This window comes from Brachionichthys hirsutus, chromosome 18 (genome assembly GCF_040956055.1).
Source record: "Brachionichthys hirsutus isolate HB-005 chromosome 18, CSIRO-AGI_Bhir_v1, whole genome shotgun sequence".
NCBI classification, from domain to species: domain Eukaryota; kingdom Metazoa; phylum Chordata; class Actinopteri; order Lophiiformes; family Brachionichthyidae; genus Brachionichthys; species Brachionichthys hirsutus.
In genome coordinates, this window is record NC_090914.1 from 6,419,625 (window position 1) to 6,438,028 (window position 18,404).

Sequence of the window (18,404 nt, forward strand, 5' to 3'; positions counted from 1 at the left end):
GCTGTGCCAGATGTCTTGCTTGTAGATGCTACCCTGGATGGAGAGAGAGGCAACAAATGTATCTGCTGCACAAACTGACATATTTAAAAAAATGGATTTAAATAGATTTAAAGTTTGGGATAGCCTAAATAATGCTGTGCTGCAGAAACCCTCCAGCAGTGTCAATGTGGTTTCAAGAATCACGCAATCCTGAAGTAACTCTTCAGCCACCTAGCTGTAACAAACTCAGTCAGCTGATTCTCATCAGTTTCTCTAGATACCTTATTTCCTACAAAACACAGAATGACCAAGCCTTGCATCATCGTTGCTCCTCTGCCTTCTAAAGTGTGCGTGAGTCTCGGTGTTTTGCCTATGCAAGCAGCCTTAAATTACAAAACATCACTTTCTCTTCCACTGCTGCATTTTCACTTAATATTTTTGGCCATGTTTCAAACAAACAGCAAATGTGAGCCTGCGTTCTAAAAGCCACCATTCTGCTGGCAAAAAAAAGAAAAGAAAAGAAAATGCACTCAGTTAAAACTAGAGCTGAAGCCATGGGATTTCTCAACCTATTAACTGTTTCTATAAATATCTGACCTGCTGTGGACAAGAATCTCATATGAGAAGGTCTTATTACAGGAATCATGGTTATTTGGATATGAAATGCATTAGACCTCACTACTGTTGGAGGAGAGAGAATTACTTGACATTTCTGAACAATAATCAAAAAGAAAGTCTTCCTTATAATATTAAAGTCTACCATTAGAATCATAGATGATGTTTTACTTTAATAATCTTTTCCTTGGTGCAGGTGCTCTTAAAATATGAAATAAAAATTCATCAATTAGTTGTTGTTGTTTTTTTTAGTGCAGATTCCTCTGAGTCTTAGAGACAAGAAAAAGCTTGTTGTGCAGTTTGGTTTGGTCATACACAGGATGTGAAGCATCATGTTCCTTCCTGTCAAGAGCAATGGTAGTATTGTATCCTGATCCGTATTATTGACTTTAAAAAAAAAAAGACAAAAAAGAGCGTCTATGTATTTCCGATATCATTGTTGATGCAGAGTGTTCATTTATTGAATATACAACCTGATGAGCTCTTTTCAGAAGATATTTTCAATAAGCTTCCCAACAGAAGCTTATTTTCCCTGAACAAATACAATTGGGTAAGAGGACTCATTTGGAGACATTTTGGGGTGCTGGGAAGGAATTTTTGTCATTCCCACTTCAAATTAGTTATCAAATATTTCAAACAGACAAGGATTTAATTCATAATGAAAATTGACACATTTCAGATTTTCTTTAAATCTATTAAATCTGCATCTTTCTTTAACCCACTTGTCTTTGCTGTGATGCTCCATACGTGACTATGTCAAACATCGCTGCACAAACATTGATAAATGCAGCATTCTAAGGGTAATTAAAGCAACAATGCTGATTTGGTATTTTTTGTAATTTATGGCAACATAACCAGTCCTGAGATAACTCGAGCAAAAACAATTAGATATAGGGCATGCCTGTCTGCAGTGTGAAGGCAGCCCGAGTTTAAAGGAATTCTCTCCAATAGTTTTTGTGTAATCCTGGTAAAGACTGACAAACCAACGCTTGGCGAAGGTAAAGGGCTCGGGAATGAGTCACATGCCACACCCGGCTGAGTGTGTGAAAACAGGGAGTGATGGGAAGACCGTCCGTGGCAATGGAATGACGTATTCGTCCCTTGCTCTATTTGGAGGAAACCCCGTGGCCCATTCCTCCGCAGCGTTCCGGTCTGCCGAACTTAGGCGAAGACCCGCCTCTTTCCCCCGCGCTAAACAACTACTGGTTCACACTCACAAATGATCCCGCCCATCAAAAGTGCTAACGATTTACGATTGGAGAATAGACACGTAGCTAAAACGCCCTATATTAGCATGTTCAGATGCGTTTTCAGTCCTGCTGCTGTGCTTTACCTTTCGGATGAACGTCAGGATTCGGGCCAGCTAGACCAGCAAATTTAGACTTTCGGTAGGCCGGAAACTATTACTTGTTGTACTCCAAGTATTGGTTAGACATTGGTTGGTATTCTAGTGAATTATGGTTCATTTGGTGTCTTACGCGACTAGCGCCGAGTTGACATTTGTATTGAAAGGAGTGGCCGGACCCAGCTAACGCCAGCTAGCTTAAGTTGCTAATTTACCGCGTCCCCGACAGCTTCGTGGCGGCTGCGGCGTGAAACGGCCTTGCGAGGATGTCTCTGTGCTTCCGATGTTCGTAGTCGTCGCGAAGTTAGTAAAGTTTTTGTAAAGACGTAGTTTGCTCGTTATTTTATGTTGAGTAACCTGCAGGTTAATCAAGATGACGCTATAGTCGCAGGTTTTTGCCTGTATCATAACGGATGGATGCGTCTGCTCTCATAGGAAAGTTGTGTATTTTTTATGAACACGTCGCTAATGGTTTTAATTTCTTTCGGCAGCTTGAACAACTGCGGGGATTGACGGCGACGGCCATTCTTCACGTTAATCAATCGTCTCGTCACACACACGCACACACAATCGCACACACAATCGACGTTAATCAATCGTCTCGTGACACACACGCACACACACACACACACACACTTGGATTTCTGATTCCAGCCCTCTGACTATGAATGATTGTAAGATCAACAAGGCCAAGCTCGCAGAGCAGGCGGAGCGCTATGAAGACATGGCAGAAGCCATGAAGGGTTTCACGGAGTCGGAGAAGACGCTGACGCCCGAGCAGAGGAACCTGCTGTCCGTCGCCTATAAAAACGTGGTCGGGGCGAGGCGCTCTGCGTGGAGGGTGCTGAGCAGCATCGAAGCCGGCGGCGAAGCCGGTCGCGAACGACCTGGGAGTGAGAAAAAGCAGGAGCTGGTCAAGGAGTATCGGGGACTCGTGGAGAAGGAGCTAAAAGAAATCTGCACCGCGGTTCTGGTAAGGGATCTAGTTTATAATCCTTCTGTTGCAAGGTACATGTCGCCCCTTTTTTATTAAATAAGTACTATTATCTAAAACGGTCAAAGCTAAATTGTTTTTGATGTATTATAATTAAACACGTTTGCATCAAAGGTTGTGTTTTTTTCTTTTCTTGTCTGATAATATTAATTGGAAATGAATAATGACTAGTGGGAAATAACGACTGATGCGTTATCACTGCAACCAACAGGCATAACCTGTGAATGCAGTACGAATGTCACTTTACAGCTGTGCTTGATGACCTACTGACCCTTTGGGATTGGGAATCAGGACCAAGACTGATTACAAACGAGCCCAAAATCCACCCTTTTTTGAGGGGGGTGGGGTGGGGGGGGCTCTTTAGAATAGATGAAGCTTGTTTAAATGCCCAAAACTACATAAGCCTGCAAGCCTCAGCCTGTTTCTCAGGTCTGTCAACCTGCAAATGGAGAGGGTGTTAAGAATGTGTTGGGTGTGGGAGAAACCAGTCGGTCGGTGACTACGCTAGCAAGGTGTGTCTGAAAGGAAATCCGCTTCTGTGCCGCCTGCTCGAGGCTGTATGGTGCTTCACCTTTCTGTCTGATGGGTGCAATAGAGAGGCCATTGTTCCATCTTGCAGCAGCAGCTGTAATAGTAATGGTTCAGTATTGACGTGAGGAAAGGGAAGTAAGGTCTAGAGAACTGTGCGGTCCGACACCTGCTAGATTTAATAACTGCAGCCAGATAAAAAAAACGTGTAATCTGAATGTCATCGAACTCGTTTAATCCCAGGATATCTGTAATGGATGGCATCAACTACAGTGCAAAGGGAGCCGTGTAATATTGCTTCTGCCAGGTTATTTCTCGTTTAAATGTGCTTCTTGTATATGAAACTCTGATTAGATGTCACTGTAATAAGCCACAACTCTTATGTTTGCAGAATGTCAAACCGGGGAAAATCTTCCTAAAATTAATTAATCATGACTGGCTGTGGTTACTGGGAATCACAAATTAAAATCTACACATTAAAATATATTTATATACATATATCTGCGTATGTGTGTGTACATATTTTTGTCTCTTTGGCAGCTGTTGCGTGAATATTAAATGTGTATTAGATTTATATAGAGCAGGAATGTTATCAACGCTTCACCTTTTAGTTACTCCTATTTTTATTTGTCAGAATGGTTATTGCTCCTTCAGCGCCTGTTACTTGGCTTGATTTTCATTCATTGACGATGAGCTGAACCAGCTTTGAGAGTGGGCTAAGAGTTGGGTGTGTCCTGGACAAGTCACTCTTGAATATGAAACGTTTGTACTTTCACCTCTGCAATTTTCGCAGGCCGAGGTTTGACATGTCAGACTATTTTATTGCGGTTCGCCTCAATACCTAAAAAACTTGCTCTGTGCGTGAAGAGCCCAGCGCTGCATGTAGCATCTGAGATACACACACACACACACACACAAACTATTCTATATTAACTGCATGTTGATTCAGTTTTAACCAAATGAGTATATTCAGTTGCAGAGCTGTCCTTTGTCATATATATAGGTTAGGCAGCAGAGAAGGGCGTGTCAATCCTCAAGCCGTAACTTGTCGGCAGTTGCTTGGCAGGTTTTGCTGTGTTTCCGTCGAGATTTGAGGAGACTACAGTGGGTGGATCTTAATCTCACCCCGAGGAGGTTCTGGGATGTTTCCCATTAAAATAATGAAACTAATATTTTTGTGAGATATGAAAAGTCTCTATTTTTATTTTTAATGAGAAAGCTGTACAACTGTTTATAAAGCTAATCAGGAGAGGGAACATTTTTTTAAGGAAAGTAATTGATTTAGAATTCAAAAACAATACTTCAGCTCCTCTGGGCCTCGCACTCCAAATGAATGTTCAGGGGAAACTAATTATTCAGACCCATTTTACTGATACTTGGTTATCTAAATCATCTTAGTCCAAATGGATCGTGGTGGAGTCTTTGATTCAGTTCTTGTCTAAATATCCTTTGAAGTTGTGCCATTAACTATTAGTTATAATTTAGTTGGTGATAAAGTGAATTTAGAATTAATTATGCGCAATAATGGCAGCGCACTGATTTGCCATAATAATAGGTTAAACTACAATGTCGCACTTGCTAAGTAATTGGTAATGAGTCTGATTTATTTTGGTAAGATTGGAGTGCGTCTATCAATAATCATTAAGATGAGTAAGTAAATGTATATTGTGACTGCTGTTTTAATCAAAGGTGAGCAAACAGCCTTCATATTTTGCTCTTGATTTGTCTGAGATTTTGATGTAAATGTTTTAAGGAATCCTCTTGCTAATAACTGGCTCTGATATTCTCTGTCTTCACAGGAGCTGCTGGATTCTTGTCTAATTCCAAACGCGGAACAGGCTGAAAGCAAAGTGTTTTATTATAAGATGAAGGGGGACTACCTTAGATACCTGGCTGAGTGTGCAGCCGGCGATGAAAAAAAGGGTGAGTTGTGGATAATTTGGATGTTATTTCAAATGTTATGTTATGGACAACCCTAATACCTTGACAGACGACTCTAATTTGTTCCAGGACCAGGCTCGTAAGTCAAATCACTCGTATGCCAAATAAAATAACTTGAAACAATCTAATCCGTTCTGGCCGTGTACAAACGCCCAAATGACATTTGAAATGACCATAAAATACTGATTGAATTCTTAATCTGTCACCAGATGATGTTGACAAGGCAGAGGGCGCATACAAGGAGGCGACCAAGTGCGCCGAAGTTTTGGCTGTCACACATCCCATCCGCTTGGGCTTGGCGCTGAACTTCTCAGTCTTCTATTATGAGATCAAGAACTGTTCATCTAATGCCTGTGAATTGGCTAAAACGGTTTGTTGATTACCATTCACCGATCAGACACCCCCCCCCGTTTTGACCTGTTTCAAGTATTAACATTTTCGCTCTTCCTTAAAGGCCTTTGACGATGCCATTTCAAGTCTGGATAGCCTAAATGAGGAATCTTACAAAGACAGCACTCTCATCATGCAGCTCCTCAGGGACAACTTGACAGTAAGTGTTCTATGAAAATGACTTATTTTGTAAATATCTAGCTGTTAAGTGTGCTCAGTTATGCAACACCAATTGGAGATCTATTTTAATTTACTGCATATGCTTTAAAACCCAAAGGATGAAAGGGTCAGAATGTCACTGTAGTCTCCTTATTTTAAACATTTATCTCTCTCGTCAGTTATGGAGGACCGACAATCCTACTGAAGAGGACCAAGATGGAGAAGGACAGACCAACGACAGCTAGAGCTGACAAACACACGGCCTCACAGTTGGGGCAATCTACATAAATAACAGAGAAATTTACACGTCCTTCAGTTCTTTTTGCTCCCCTCAAACATTCTAAAAATGTAACGACTGATGAAAAGAGAAATGTTCCGTTCCTTTTGATTTTTTTTGTCCTGATCTTCCCATTTGTGCTGTTTCAGCTATAGAGAAAGAGGCATGGTATCAGATGCCAAATTCAAGATGGAAGCAGATCAACTCAGTCTCACTTTTGAACAACTGGAAGCTAAAAAAACCCAATAAATTAAGTCATTCATTCACTTTCTTTTAACGGCTTTATCCATAACCTGGTCATGGGTAGTGCTGGAGTATATTTAAAACAATTTTCCTTTTTTTCTTCCCTCCAATTTGTTAGTTTGACTGTTTATGTGGTACGGTTACCGCAGTCGTACTGAAGTCCAGCTTCTAACGGATACAATTTTCATTCTGCAGGGAAATCTAGTGCAATTTACACGCTGGCAACGGATGTTTGCAATGGAGCCAAGGAGTGCCGATTGGTTTAAACCCTTGTTTTCTGACCTGATTTTGATGCCATTCTTTTACTGAAGCATCGCCTGTTTTGGGAGGGGAAGGCGGGGGTGGTTGGGCTTGTCTGACCAAATGGAGGGACCTTTTTCATGGGCGGAGGACGACAATCTGTCATGCATGCCTCTTGATGTACATATATTACACTGGAGTGGAAACAAATGCTGGAACACACAAGTCCTGGTGTCAGGCTGAGTCATTCTTAATGGAGGTTCGTACGCATCCTACAATAGGATGATCTGTGTGTCAAGTGATGTCATCAGAGCGCTGGAGCAACTATTGTTTTTCTATTGATTGGATTGTTGTCCCAAAACGCATCGTGGGGTTCCCGTTTGAATCTGTATGTGTCAAATATGTTAACATGAATAAAATGTTTTATAACTCAAGTCTTGGTTTGTTATTGCCTTATGTTTTGACAGGTTTTTAATTCCCTGTATTAAGGAATATGCGGTGAAATAGTTCCACCATGACAGAAATTCAACCAGTTATGTTAGAGGCTAAGTTTCACTGCTATTTGGTACATTGTTCTGTTAGTGTTTCTTCTTTTTAGTTATTACTGACACAAAAATGAATTTACAGCTCCATAAATTGAACTGCGTTGAAATTGCAAATCAATGGGAGAGCAGTTTCTTGCATTTACTTTAGTTGTCCAAGATAAAATAATAGTGGCAGGGGTGGAAATCCAATCACAATAGAACTTGAGGGCACCAAGTTATGAATGAAATGCTTGTTTTTCGACGCATGGAGGCCAAGATGTGATGCATTACAATAGGTGTGTATTAGGTCGCTGGTGTATCATAGAAAGTACTTGCGGACAGACAAACGCACATTGGTGGTCACACATGCACCGTGGTTTTCGCTTCGGTGTGAAAGTCTTTCCGCAGGTCAGGGAACTGTTCAGAAGCAGATGTTTTCATCTAGACACGTTTACTTCTTAAATTTTGCATGCTACTATGCCGAAGGCACGTTCCACTCCGTTCTGACTCTGATTGGCTAGTACTAAAATGCCTTGGCTGGTTTGATTGGTTAGATTTATCAAATAGGGCGTGGTCGTTGGTGACAGGAAATTCACTTCCTGGTAGCCCATCTTGTTGTTCCGACTAGCCGACTAGCCGAGTCGATGACAGCAGTAGCTTAGCTGACTGCGCTTCCTGAAAATGAGGAGCGTTCCGTTAACTTTTCTTTCGGCTGCTTGCTTGGTAAACTTTGTAATTACGTTGAAACTTACGACTGAGCATCGCAAAAGCAATCCGGAGTTCGGTAAGACACTTTGAAAGCTAACCGAAGCGTTCATTAGCTTTAATGGTAAAGCTACCGGAATATTTAGCGTTTGCTATTGTTATTATTATACCCCGGTAATGTTTTCTTAAAAAAAAAAAAAAATCAGATAAATATACTGGCATGTTGAGAGTTATATAAACACTGGCGGCAAAAGGTCTCGGTTAGTAACTAAATAAAAAACACTTCTTCAGGCTAGCAAGTGGGTTGCCCAGATTACACGACTTGGTTGTACCACAATTTCTATGTAACTGTACAGGACGCTTTAGTATTTTAATCATCCCACATGTTCTAGATTCTCTGAAGTCAGTGCTCTCAGATTTTGAGGTACTGTCACGGTCAGACCTCCGGCTGCACTCCGTGGGTAAGAGGGACGTCCACGCCCAGTCCCACCTGGAGCGTCTGGTCAGCTTCACAGCCCTGCACAGGTACATCAGCACCTTCCTGTCTGACACCAAACGCAGCGTTAAGCTACTCTGGGCCTTTGGCGAATGATAAGAGCAAAACCTTTTCACATTTTAAGTTAAACAAAACAAACATGCCCATTCACATGAAGCCAAAATCACTTTCCAGGATATTTATTGTGAGTTTCCATACTTGCAAAGAAGATGTATCCATGAGGTATTACACAGCGATTTGAGTCATAGCAAGATGTACAGTAATCCATGAAAGGGGTTCAAGCATCCATCTGTATGTCATTTGAGGTTTAATTCATGGATGTCACTCTATGTCTCTTATTTGTCCTTTTAGGAACAGAAATAATAATGGCTGTCTGCGCACCACTGCTTAGTAATTCGTTCGTTTATATTGATCTGAAGGGTGAAATGGCATTGTGTCAGTGATTGAAGGGTCCTGTGAGAGGTCAAGGTTGAAATCCAGACTCTTTGTATAGTACAAAAATTGCATTGTTATTGATTAGATGACAAAATTAACATCATGCTTCGGTGGTGGACTGTCAAAATGAGAATCGTTCAAAATGACAGTATTTTAATTGTAAAGTCAGTAAAGAAAATCATATTATGGTAAATGGTAAACATTATAAACTTGTTCCATGTATATTATTAAAATCTTTACTTCAAATATGAAAATTTATTTCCATTTCAGACATTTCAAACTTTATTTGACTACGAACACGGGCCTTTTCACTGATGACTTCAAGGCTGTGTTTATCGATGCATATGGAACGGAGAAGAACTATGATGTTCAACTTCAGAGCTATTTTATTGGGCATGTTGTTGGTGAGTAAATGACATTTTCCCACCTTTTCCAAGATTCTTAAATTAGTTGGAACATCTAACGCAAGAAGTACTGACAAACAAGTAATTTTATTTTTATTTTAAGATTTATTTGTGAAATTATTATCATTTAATTTCAATTTTTCGTAAAAGATATGCGGTGTACCGGATGTCGGGTTCCTGCTGGTGTGCCTTTTTTGTGATGGTAGTGACTAACAGGATAACATGGCTGTCTGCGCACCACTGCTTAGTAATTCGTTTGGTCAATAATCTTGTTTTGGGTTTGCAGGAGAGGAGAATTCACGTGTGCAGGCACACATAGAAGGTGATGAATTTTCTGCACACATATTAACTGATGAAGCAGAGTACAACATCGAGGTAAGCAGAGACTTTAAACATATTTACTGCTACGCCTTATGTTGTCTCAAGCTATTGATAGTGTAGAGGGCACTCCCTGTGACACATTTACAGGCAAATGAGCTGGTTGCTATTTGTAAACTCCCTTTATTCAAAGATAAATCATTCCTGAGAAGGATAGGTGATTATTATTTTTGGTTTCTCACCTATTTAATCAGATTTCTATTTTCCTTCTTCATATTTTGTTGCATTCTCACCCTCTTCCCTCCTTGTTATCCCCATCAACTGCGTTTTTGTAGTTCTTAATGCCATCTCTCTGTCCTTCTCTCATCCAGCCCCTGTGGAGGTTTACAGACACCCCAATCGATGGCAGGTTGCTGGTGTACCGCTCGGACGACATCAAAAATCTGAGCCGCATTGCCTCACCAAAGGTTTGTGGTTACATCCACGCAGGGGGAAAGGATCTTCTGCCGCAGACTGCCAGGAGGGACTGGGATGAACAGGAGGAACTGGAGCCAGAGAAGGGTAGCTCTTCTGTTTCTGATCTCTTTTAGATGTGCGCATGCCGTATCCATGTGTTGATACATGAAATGTGCGGGAGGAGGATGTAAGTGTTAAGAGATCACACATCTGGAATAGCCCTGATACTTTGTTCATTTGTGCATAGCAAAGAGGAGATAAAGAATAGGTGGAGAGAGTGAAGAAGGAGGCGGCTATGGTAGGGAGACAAAGGAGGTGGCCGTTCTATTCTGTGACAGTGACTTTTAATGAAAGCCTTTATCTGCTAAACCCGTCTATGATGTGCACGTACATCCTGTGGGCTGTAGTGGATGTAATGTAACAACAAAATGTCTTGTTTCTGTGAGCTGCTCTGGAAATGTAAAACATGCAACAACAGTCTTATGGAGGAGACATTAACTTAAACCTCCCGTTATCCTTAAATATTACTTGCACCTTTTATCCCTGGGATCAATCTGACCCCTGGGATATTTGCCTCCAGAAAAAGAGTTACAGAAAATTGTTGACCAGGTTTTTGTGTCAGGCACTTGTGATGTAGGAGTCTCAACATCCTGAATGGACAAGTGTATCAAATACGATAGACAGGGCTTTAAAGGGTTAATAATTTCTAGTCACTGACTTTATAAACAGTCATGGCGTCACTGAACATCAAGTAACGGAACACCCTGATGAACACCAACGAAGCTGGGACTGCCTCGTGACCTACAAAGCCTGCCTCCTGGAGCAGATGTTCCATTTAAGATGTGAAGGTGGAGACGCGCTGGTCTGGAAGAGAGAAAGATACATTGTTCTGATTGAAGCAGGAAGTAAAGGAAACAATGTTGCAGGAGAATCAGGGAGCCCTTTGGACCGTTTGAGCTTCTCTACGGAGGAAACAAAGTAACTAAATGAGCCGAGCTGCTGCAGAACGTTATAGATACATTCACAGGGTGAGAAGTAGGACACACACACACACACACACACACACACACGTACACACACACACACACGGGCTTTACACAGTTAAAGCCAAACATGGAATCCATTATGTCCCCACGTAAGAAACCTTAAATTGAACAATGGCATTTACATGTATAATTATGCATTCAAGACTCTTCTATAGAGGTGAACTTCTGTTCAGTCAGATTCTGATTGGTAAAACGGATGTAAAGCTTGGCTCCCATGTTCCCTGCACGACGACACCTTCATAGTCACGTATCTCTGGCTCTGCTCCTGCTACATCTTCCCCACAGCGCACCACCACAGAGACAAGAGGCAGACTCATGAGCACAAGAAGAACACGTGTCCCCTGCTGCTGGTTGCAGACTACCGCTTCTTTGAGCACATGGGCCGGGGACAAGAGAGTGTCACCCTCAACTACCTGGTCAGTTGTCATGATGCTAAACCCCAAAAGAGTGATCTTTGAAATGTTCAGAGTTCTAATTATTATTTTTTTATTCTCTTTTCTTGCTACAGATTGAGCTGATTGATCGTGTTGATGACATTTATAGGAACACAACTTGGAGCGATGAATTCAAAGGATATGGGGTCCAGATCCATCAGGTGTGTGTGTGTGTGTGATTGGCTTCATACTGCACTTCAGTTTTAACTCCTGCTCCCAGCAGAATGATAAGCATTCCTTTTTATTTTTGTGCTCCATGTAAAAGTTATCAGAATTTTTGTGATGCATCCCCCAAAATGATTTATCTCATGTAATTTTATACATTGTTGTAATTGTAATAATTTATCAAATATAAAATGTGAAATTGTTCACATAAATTAGATGTTGAACTGATCACCCAGCGCATTAAGACTGAAATATTTAAAATGTTTTTTTTTTATTCTTATTACTCTTAAATGTGTACTTGGTCCCCAGATTATCATCAACAAGGAGCCAACAAAGCCGCCTCCTAACCATAGAGGCTGGGTTCACTATAACATGAAGAACAGCCCTCAGATTGGAGTGGAGGTCTGGGATGTGAAGAAACTCCTTGAGGTAAGAAACAAAGATGTCGTGTAAATGTCGTGCAACGTTGAGTCCTTATGAAACGCACTACTTCTCTCTCCCTCAGCAATTCAGCTCAGACATAGCCGACAACGCCTCCGTTGTGTGTCTGGCCCACCTGTTCACCTACCAGGATTTTGATCAGGGCACACTGGGGCTGGCCTACGTGGCCCCCTCCAAACCTCAGGCCCTGGGCGGCCTCTGCCCAAAAGGTAAGGACCCATCACTAATGATCAACAGAACATGATGCAAAGATACTCGTATGTATTTATACAAGTACAGTACGTATGTGTTTATCGTGTGCGTATATACATGACTGTGGTTATTTTCTATATGTAGCGTATGGAACATCAGCGACTTTGTACAGTCATGTATTATATTTAATAAATTATCTAGAATCTTCACCTGTTTATTAAAGCTAAATGATGCAAGTTTACACAGTTTCCATGCAACAGGTCTCAAGTGTGTCGTGTGACTCCCGCTGCACACAGTGGACCGTTAGCATACTGTCTACTTAATTATAATGCTAGGAAGCATCAAATAACATGTATAAACATAGTAAAGCAGTTACAAACACCCGGAAACATTTTGGTGATGATCCAGAAGAGATATATAGATCACTTTGAAGTTAACGTTGCAGTCACAGGAGCTTCAAAATTTGTCCCCCAATATCTCGGTTGATTATTAATAGTGGAATTTGACACAGTCATGCAGAGTGGGAACTTCTAACTTACCACCGAATTTCATCCGGATCGGATCCGGAATGAGGAAAAACATAAAATGCTCACATTGAAATCCCGATTTACAGATTCAAAAATCTGTTACAGATTGGTTCAGGTTTCTAGTTATGAAATGTTTTAGTAAACATTCAGCACTTCAAATATAATCTCTTGCTTTCTGATCCAGTAGTTGTGCTTTCTCGTACACCAAAATGAATACTGACTTCTTCCTTTGATTGTAGCATACTATCCATCTCAGTCTGTGAAGCCCAGTTACCTCAACACAGGCCTGACCAGCACCAAGAACTATGGCAAAACCATCCTCACAAAGGTCTGTTTTAGTTGCTCAACCTTCATCTTTCACAGGACTAGCTACTTGCACGCCTCCCATTTCAGCCGGGAAGTTACGCAACATGTCATCCGGCTAAGTTTGGGTGTTTTAAGAATATCAGACACAACCTTTCTCTGGTGAGGACTTCAAGTCAGACCATTTGGGGCCTGATATAATCGTTTTTCCTTTTGCCTAGTTTTTGTTAAATGCCTCAGTTTGTATTAACAGATTGATCCGGCGTGCTTGTGTCCCGCCAGGAGGCAGATTTGGTGACCACTCATGAGCTGGGTCACAACTTCGGAGCGGAGCATGATCCAGACAATATCCCTCACTGTGCTCCCAGTGACGACCAGGGAGGGAAGTTTGTCATGTACCCCATTGCTGTGAGCGGCGACCATGTCAACAACAAGGTAACTTCCCCAAAAGAAAACAGAGTTGATGATGTAAAGCGTGGTTTAATGCGAGTTCCATCCCTAAAGGAGCTGCTCAGTCTTCCATTAGATGAATGTGATTTAACATGTAATGAGAGCGCGCTGCACCTCCTCCGGTTTGGCCTTAATGGCTCATTTAAATGAGCTCTGCTGCCGTTTGTGTGTTTTGAGAAGATGGCTGCAGTGCTATTTTTAATTTGTTGGCCTTTTGTAGTCTGGACTTGTCAAACAAATTCACTTGCTTTAACGTTCAACAACGTCTTTCATTCCCTCCTGAAGCGCTTCTCCGAATGCAGCAAGACCTCTGTTGGGAAGACGCTGCGTTTCAAGGCTCCCATGTGCTTCAAAGAGAGGAACAGTAAGGTATGTGGGAACTCCCGGGTGGAGAAGGAGGAGGAATGCGACCCTGGGCTGCTCCACCTTAATGACGACCTGTGCTGCACGTCTGACTGCAAATTCAAAGAAGAAGCCGATTGCAGGTATGAGCTCCACAGGACGAAATAAACTGCACTGAACACAAGTGGACGAATCTAAAGAAACACTCGAACACGAGAATAATGAAATGGTCAGAAGATGATTGTAGTGTCCCACGCACCGACATGCCTCTTCCCCCCCACAGTGACAGAAACAGCCCTTGCTGTACGAATTGCAAGTTTCAGCAGGCAGGAACAAGATGCCAAGAAGCCATCAATGCAACCTGTAAAGGCATATCCTCCTGCACAGGTGAGCGCCTCCAGCTGGTGCAACACAAGAACTGCTTCGATCACTGCGAGGCTATTCTCTTTGGCTCGCGTGAGAACTTGTGGATTGCCTTGAAAGATTTGATCGCCTTTTGCTCCCCTGTTAGGCAACAGCAGTGGATGTCCACCTCCAGAATACGCTGATGACAACACGACATGCGTTGACAATGGCCGGTGTCATAACGGGGAGTGCAACCCTTTCTGTGAGGCTGTGCAGAATCTTCAGTCCTGTGCCTGCAATGGTAAGCAGCACGTCTGTCACTAGTTCAGAGGTTCAACAGCCCCGAACTGAGTTTAAGCTGCTGTTGGTTTATGGCAAGAATGTGTTTCTGATCTGCTGTTCCGTTATGAACCATCCAGACCCCGCAGGATGTCTGGAACAGGGGCTGCCTTCTGTCCCCAAAAGCTAAACTAAACAGAAAAGTGCTCTGTTTTCATTTCAGCTTTTATTCACCACATGCCTCAAACAATCTCCCAGAGAATTGCTGTTCAATTTCCTTTAAATATTTATGTTTTTAATCTTCTTTTGTGTTGTCATAATGTCTTTAATGTGAAATCGTGACGTGCAGAGACGGAGGACTCCTGTAAAGTCTGCTGCAGGCGTAAAGATGGCGCCTGCTCTCCCTTCATCCAGGCCAACGGCACGTTTCTTTACCTTCGCAAAGGAAAGCCCTGCACTGTGGGTTTCTGCGACGAGACCGTGAGTCAGCAAATCTTTAGTCTATCCCTTTTAGACATTTGAAATTATGAGATTTTTTTTTTTTTTTCAATCTTGAGCAGAACTGAACGGAAGCTACAAAGAGCACGTTGATTTCTGTTTATTTGAACTCTCGCTTGTCCAAACAGGGTAAGTGCATGAAGCAGGTGCAGGATGTGATCGAGAGGTTGTGGGACTTCATCGACAAGCTGGACATTAATACTTTTGGTGAGTAGGTGGCATCACGCTGCTTTGAAATTCAGTCAACTGTGTGATTTTATATCTTTTATCTTTTATTTACGGGTTCTTGACCATAGTAGCCGATCTCAGATCTGATTGTCTCCTCCTCACAACCTTCACCTTCAGGGAAGTTCCTGGCTGATAACATCGTGGGATCTGTCGTGGTGTTTTCCCTCGTGTTCTGGATTCCTCTCAGCATCCTCGTTCACTGTGTGGTAAGGAACTGCTAGACATCAATTTACGCTGTACTCAGAGTGCGCTTAATGGAACCCTGATGTCTTCTGCACCAAATGAAATATAATTTAAACCGTTTATTTATTTCCGCCCAAAGGACAAACGACTTGACCAGCAGTACGAGGAGAACACAAAGTGCTTCTACTACCCTCCAAGTGTAAGTTTGTCATTTCTTAAATGCCCCCCCCCCCTCCCCCCCAGTGTATGACTGTTCACTATCCTTGTTGCCATGCTAACCAAATGAAAACAATCCCACGCAACTTTTTAAATTGCACTAACAAATAGGGGAGGGAGCCGGAAGCACGAAGGCGTCAGGTTCAGATAATGTCTATTTCTCCGAATCCCTGCATTACATGACCTTTTAAAGGATGTCAACGTAGCAAAAATCCTGAGGAAAATAAATGACCAACAATAAAATAATTTAATTCCTTCATTTTTAAGCAAATGAACCTCTGCTGTTTGACCGTGGCTGTGTTTATCTTGCCTATAAAGTATATTCCAATACGAAATCCTTATCAAATGATATTCCACACCCTTTCAAAAGATAATTTCCTAGACTGTCCTGGAAAAATCTGGTGCAGGATTAACTTAACTTGAAAATTCGCGATTTAAAAATGGGACACAAATGTCTTTAGAAGCCCCAAACTTGAAGCCGTGTGAGCCGGCGGTCATTGATCGACATGATCGATCAAGGCCTCGGCGTCCACTGCTGGCCTCAAGCTCTAAATGACCTGTCCATCACTGTTTGCCTTGGACCTTTCCGTTCTCATCGGAACTGCAGCAGATGGTGGAAGTGTGTAGTAGAGCTCCTGCTATAGGTGAGTGTGTGTGCCATGGTTTGGTGTTGCGGTGCGTTGCCATTGAGTCATGGTGCATGGTCGGTGGCCACGTTTGAGATACTCCTGCAGTCACTTCCACCTTGATGTAATCCCTGATCAGGTCCTACGCTTCCAGCCCTCCAACTCAAATCCTTGACATCCGAGAAGTCAAGTGGGAGAAGCTGTTAATAAAAAAAAAAAAAAACACTAAAGCTAACAGTTCGCCATGACTGGACCGCTGTGAAGTGTGTTCCGCACACACACACGGCCATACAGACCAGTATCTGAGCAGAAATTACTTCCAAGAATGCAAGATGGCATTATGGAGTATTCAAACAGAGAGGAGACGAAACAGGTTGCACTTGGTGTCTTTTGTGGAATCTGAGTCGGTGTGTGTGTCAACATTTTAAGTTTGCATCTGCTGCTGTTCAAAACGCCGACATGACGGTGACATCCTTAAGGTGTCCTTTTTATTATTGTTCAGCCCTGGAGACTGAGGGTTCATTCTTCCGTGGACCTTTCTCATGGCAGACATTTTGACTCCAAGAGAAAAAGAACAGGAATGACTGCAGACAGTCACGGTGGGGGCCGGCATACGCGATACCAGGGGCTGCATTATTAGTGATCTATGAGAACCACCTCTTGTCGAACAACACAAACTGTCCACCATGAGAATTGTTTCTCTACTCATTCCCGATTTAAAGGAGCTAATGGAAAGGACGATAGAGTGGAGATGATGGCTCAATTTCTTTTTTTGCTGATGTCATGATGTAAAGCGATGATGATGAGGAGAAACACCTGCTCGTGGAATTTGAGTGTGATGTAGTCCCGCCTCAGTCAGACGTTTTTTATTTATGTATTTATGTCTCACACTTGGTTTCTCGGCTCTTCAGAGTCAAGAAATGCTGAACAACCTCGAGGCGGCGTCTCTGCGCATCATCAAGTCTCCGCAGCCTCCCTCCTCCTCCGCCGGCCAGACCGAGCCCTCCTCCCAACCCACGCGGCCTCAGCAGCCGAGCAGGACCGGCAGCAGTACCCAGGCCCCCACCCCGAGCTGCGGCCTCACCCCGGACAGCGTAGGGGGGCTGCGGATGGCCACCATCCAGGAGGACAACACCAGCAACGACTCTCACCAGGGAGAAGAGGGCCAGTCGGACGATTTCATCACCGCAGGAGTCTGCTCGTCGGCTACGAAATCCTCCTACGAGGATCTGACAGAGCAGAGGCAGCCGGCCAAAGACCGGCGGCGCCTCAAGAGGCAAGAATGCGTTGACACTAAAGAGACAGAATGCTGAGCGCTAATGACTTTTTGTCTCTGTGTGCTTTCTGGGAACATGCAGATACTTGCCACGGCTTGTATACAACACTCATTGTGTTATAAATTACAGAAAAGGTAAAAGCATCATGTGTTTCTTTTCATGTGATCAACCACTAAGGACATTTCTATCATGTCTCGGTATGGATGGTATTCAGGCGGGTGTTGTTTAAGAGCCTCACGCTCACGTTTAGTCTTAACACTCGTATTTAAGCGATGAATGATGCAAGATGATTATTATTGTTCGAAGTTTGGGGTGCGTCTCTAAAACAGGAAACGCCACCTATCAAGCAGCCACTGCTGAGTTTGAGGTATTTTTCACATCACTGGAGTATTTGTGTTTAGTATATGTGCTCTTGCTGTACTGTATTGTAGCCTTGTTTTGATCACAACATATTTAATACTCTGCAAGGACTGAGTCTTTGGGAGTATTGTACCGACGCTATTGGGGAGTTATTCGTCATGCGTCTCCGTGGCTTGATCCTTGTTCCAAACAGTGAACAGCCTTCTCAGATGTTGTGCCTAACTGCTCTGAGATTACTTAAAAATATATAAATATATATATATATAAATAAAGATTCCCAATCAATGAACTTGAATCCAGGCAATCCTGATGTCGGTTGTAAGAGAAGCCGACTGAGGGGCTCAGATGTTGTTGTTTATTTATATCTTTGCACCAATGAGAATCAAGCGTCTCTTTATTTTAATCCCGTCTCGCACTTCCTGCTGCATTACACGTTCACCTTG

The 18,404-nt window shown here is 42.5% G+C and overlaps 2 protein-coding genes across 2 annotated transcripts; both read left to right on the forward strand.

Moving 5' to 3' along the window:
- The first annotated feature begins 1,918 nt into the window (after positions 1 to 1,918).
- On the forward strand, positions 1,919 to 7,145 carry LOC137907965 (14-3-3 protein zeta/delta-like). The gene is made up of 6 exons (XM_068752327.1): positions 1,919 to 1,982; positions 2,431 to 2,912; positions 5,261 to 5,384; positions 5,612 to 5,772; positions 5,857 to 5,952; positions 6,131 to 7,145. The coding sequence occupies exons 2-6, from the start codon at positions 2,604 to 2,606 to the stop codon at positions 6,194 to 6,196; spliced, it is 756 nt and encodes a 251-aa protein (XP_068608428.1). The 5' UTR covers positions 1,919 to 1,982; positions 2,431 to 2,603; the 3' UTR covers positions 6,197 to 7,145.
- Positions 7,146 to 7,901: 756 nt separating this feature from the next.
- On the forward strand, positions 7,902 to 17,637 carry adam17a (ADAM metallopeptidase domain 17a; the record flags this gene model as incomplete). Its single annotated transcript, XM_068752101.1, has 19 exons — positions 7,902 to 8,019; positions 8,333 to 8,465; positions 9,142 to 9,275; positions 9,562 to 9,650; positions 9,965 to 10,154; positions 11,381 to 11,511; positions 11,604 to 11,690; positions 12,004 to 12,123; positions 12,200 to 12,344; positions 13,094 to 13,182; positions 13,440 to 13,592; positions 13,893 to 14,092; positions 14,233 to 14,336; positions 14,461 to 14,595; positions 14,923 to 15,053; positions 15,200 to 15,278; positions 15,417 to 15,505; positions 15,622 to 15,681; positions 17,236 to 17,637. Coding segments are annotated over 19 exons (2,589 nt in total), but the record flags the coding sequence as incomplete, so codon positions are not given.
- Between the last annotated feature and the right edge of the window lie 767 nt (positions 17,638 to 18,404).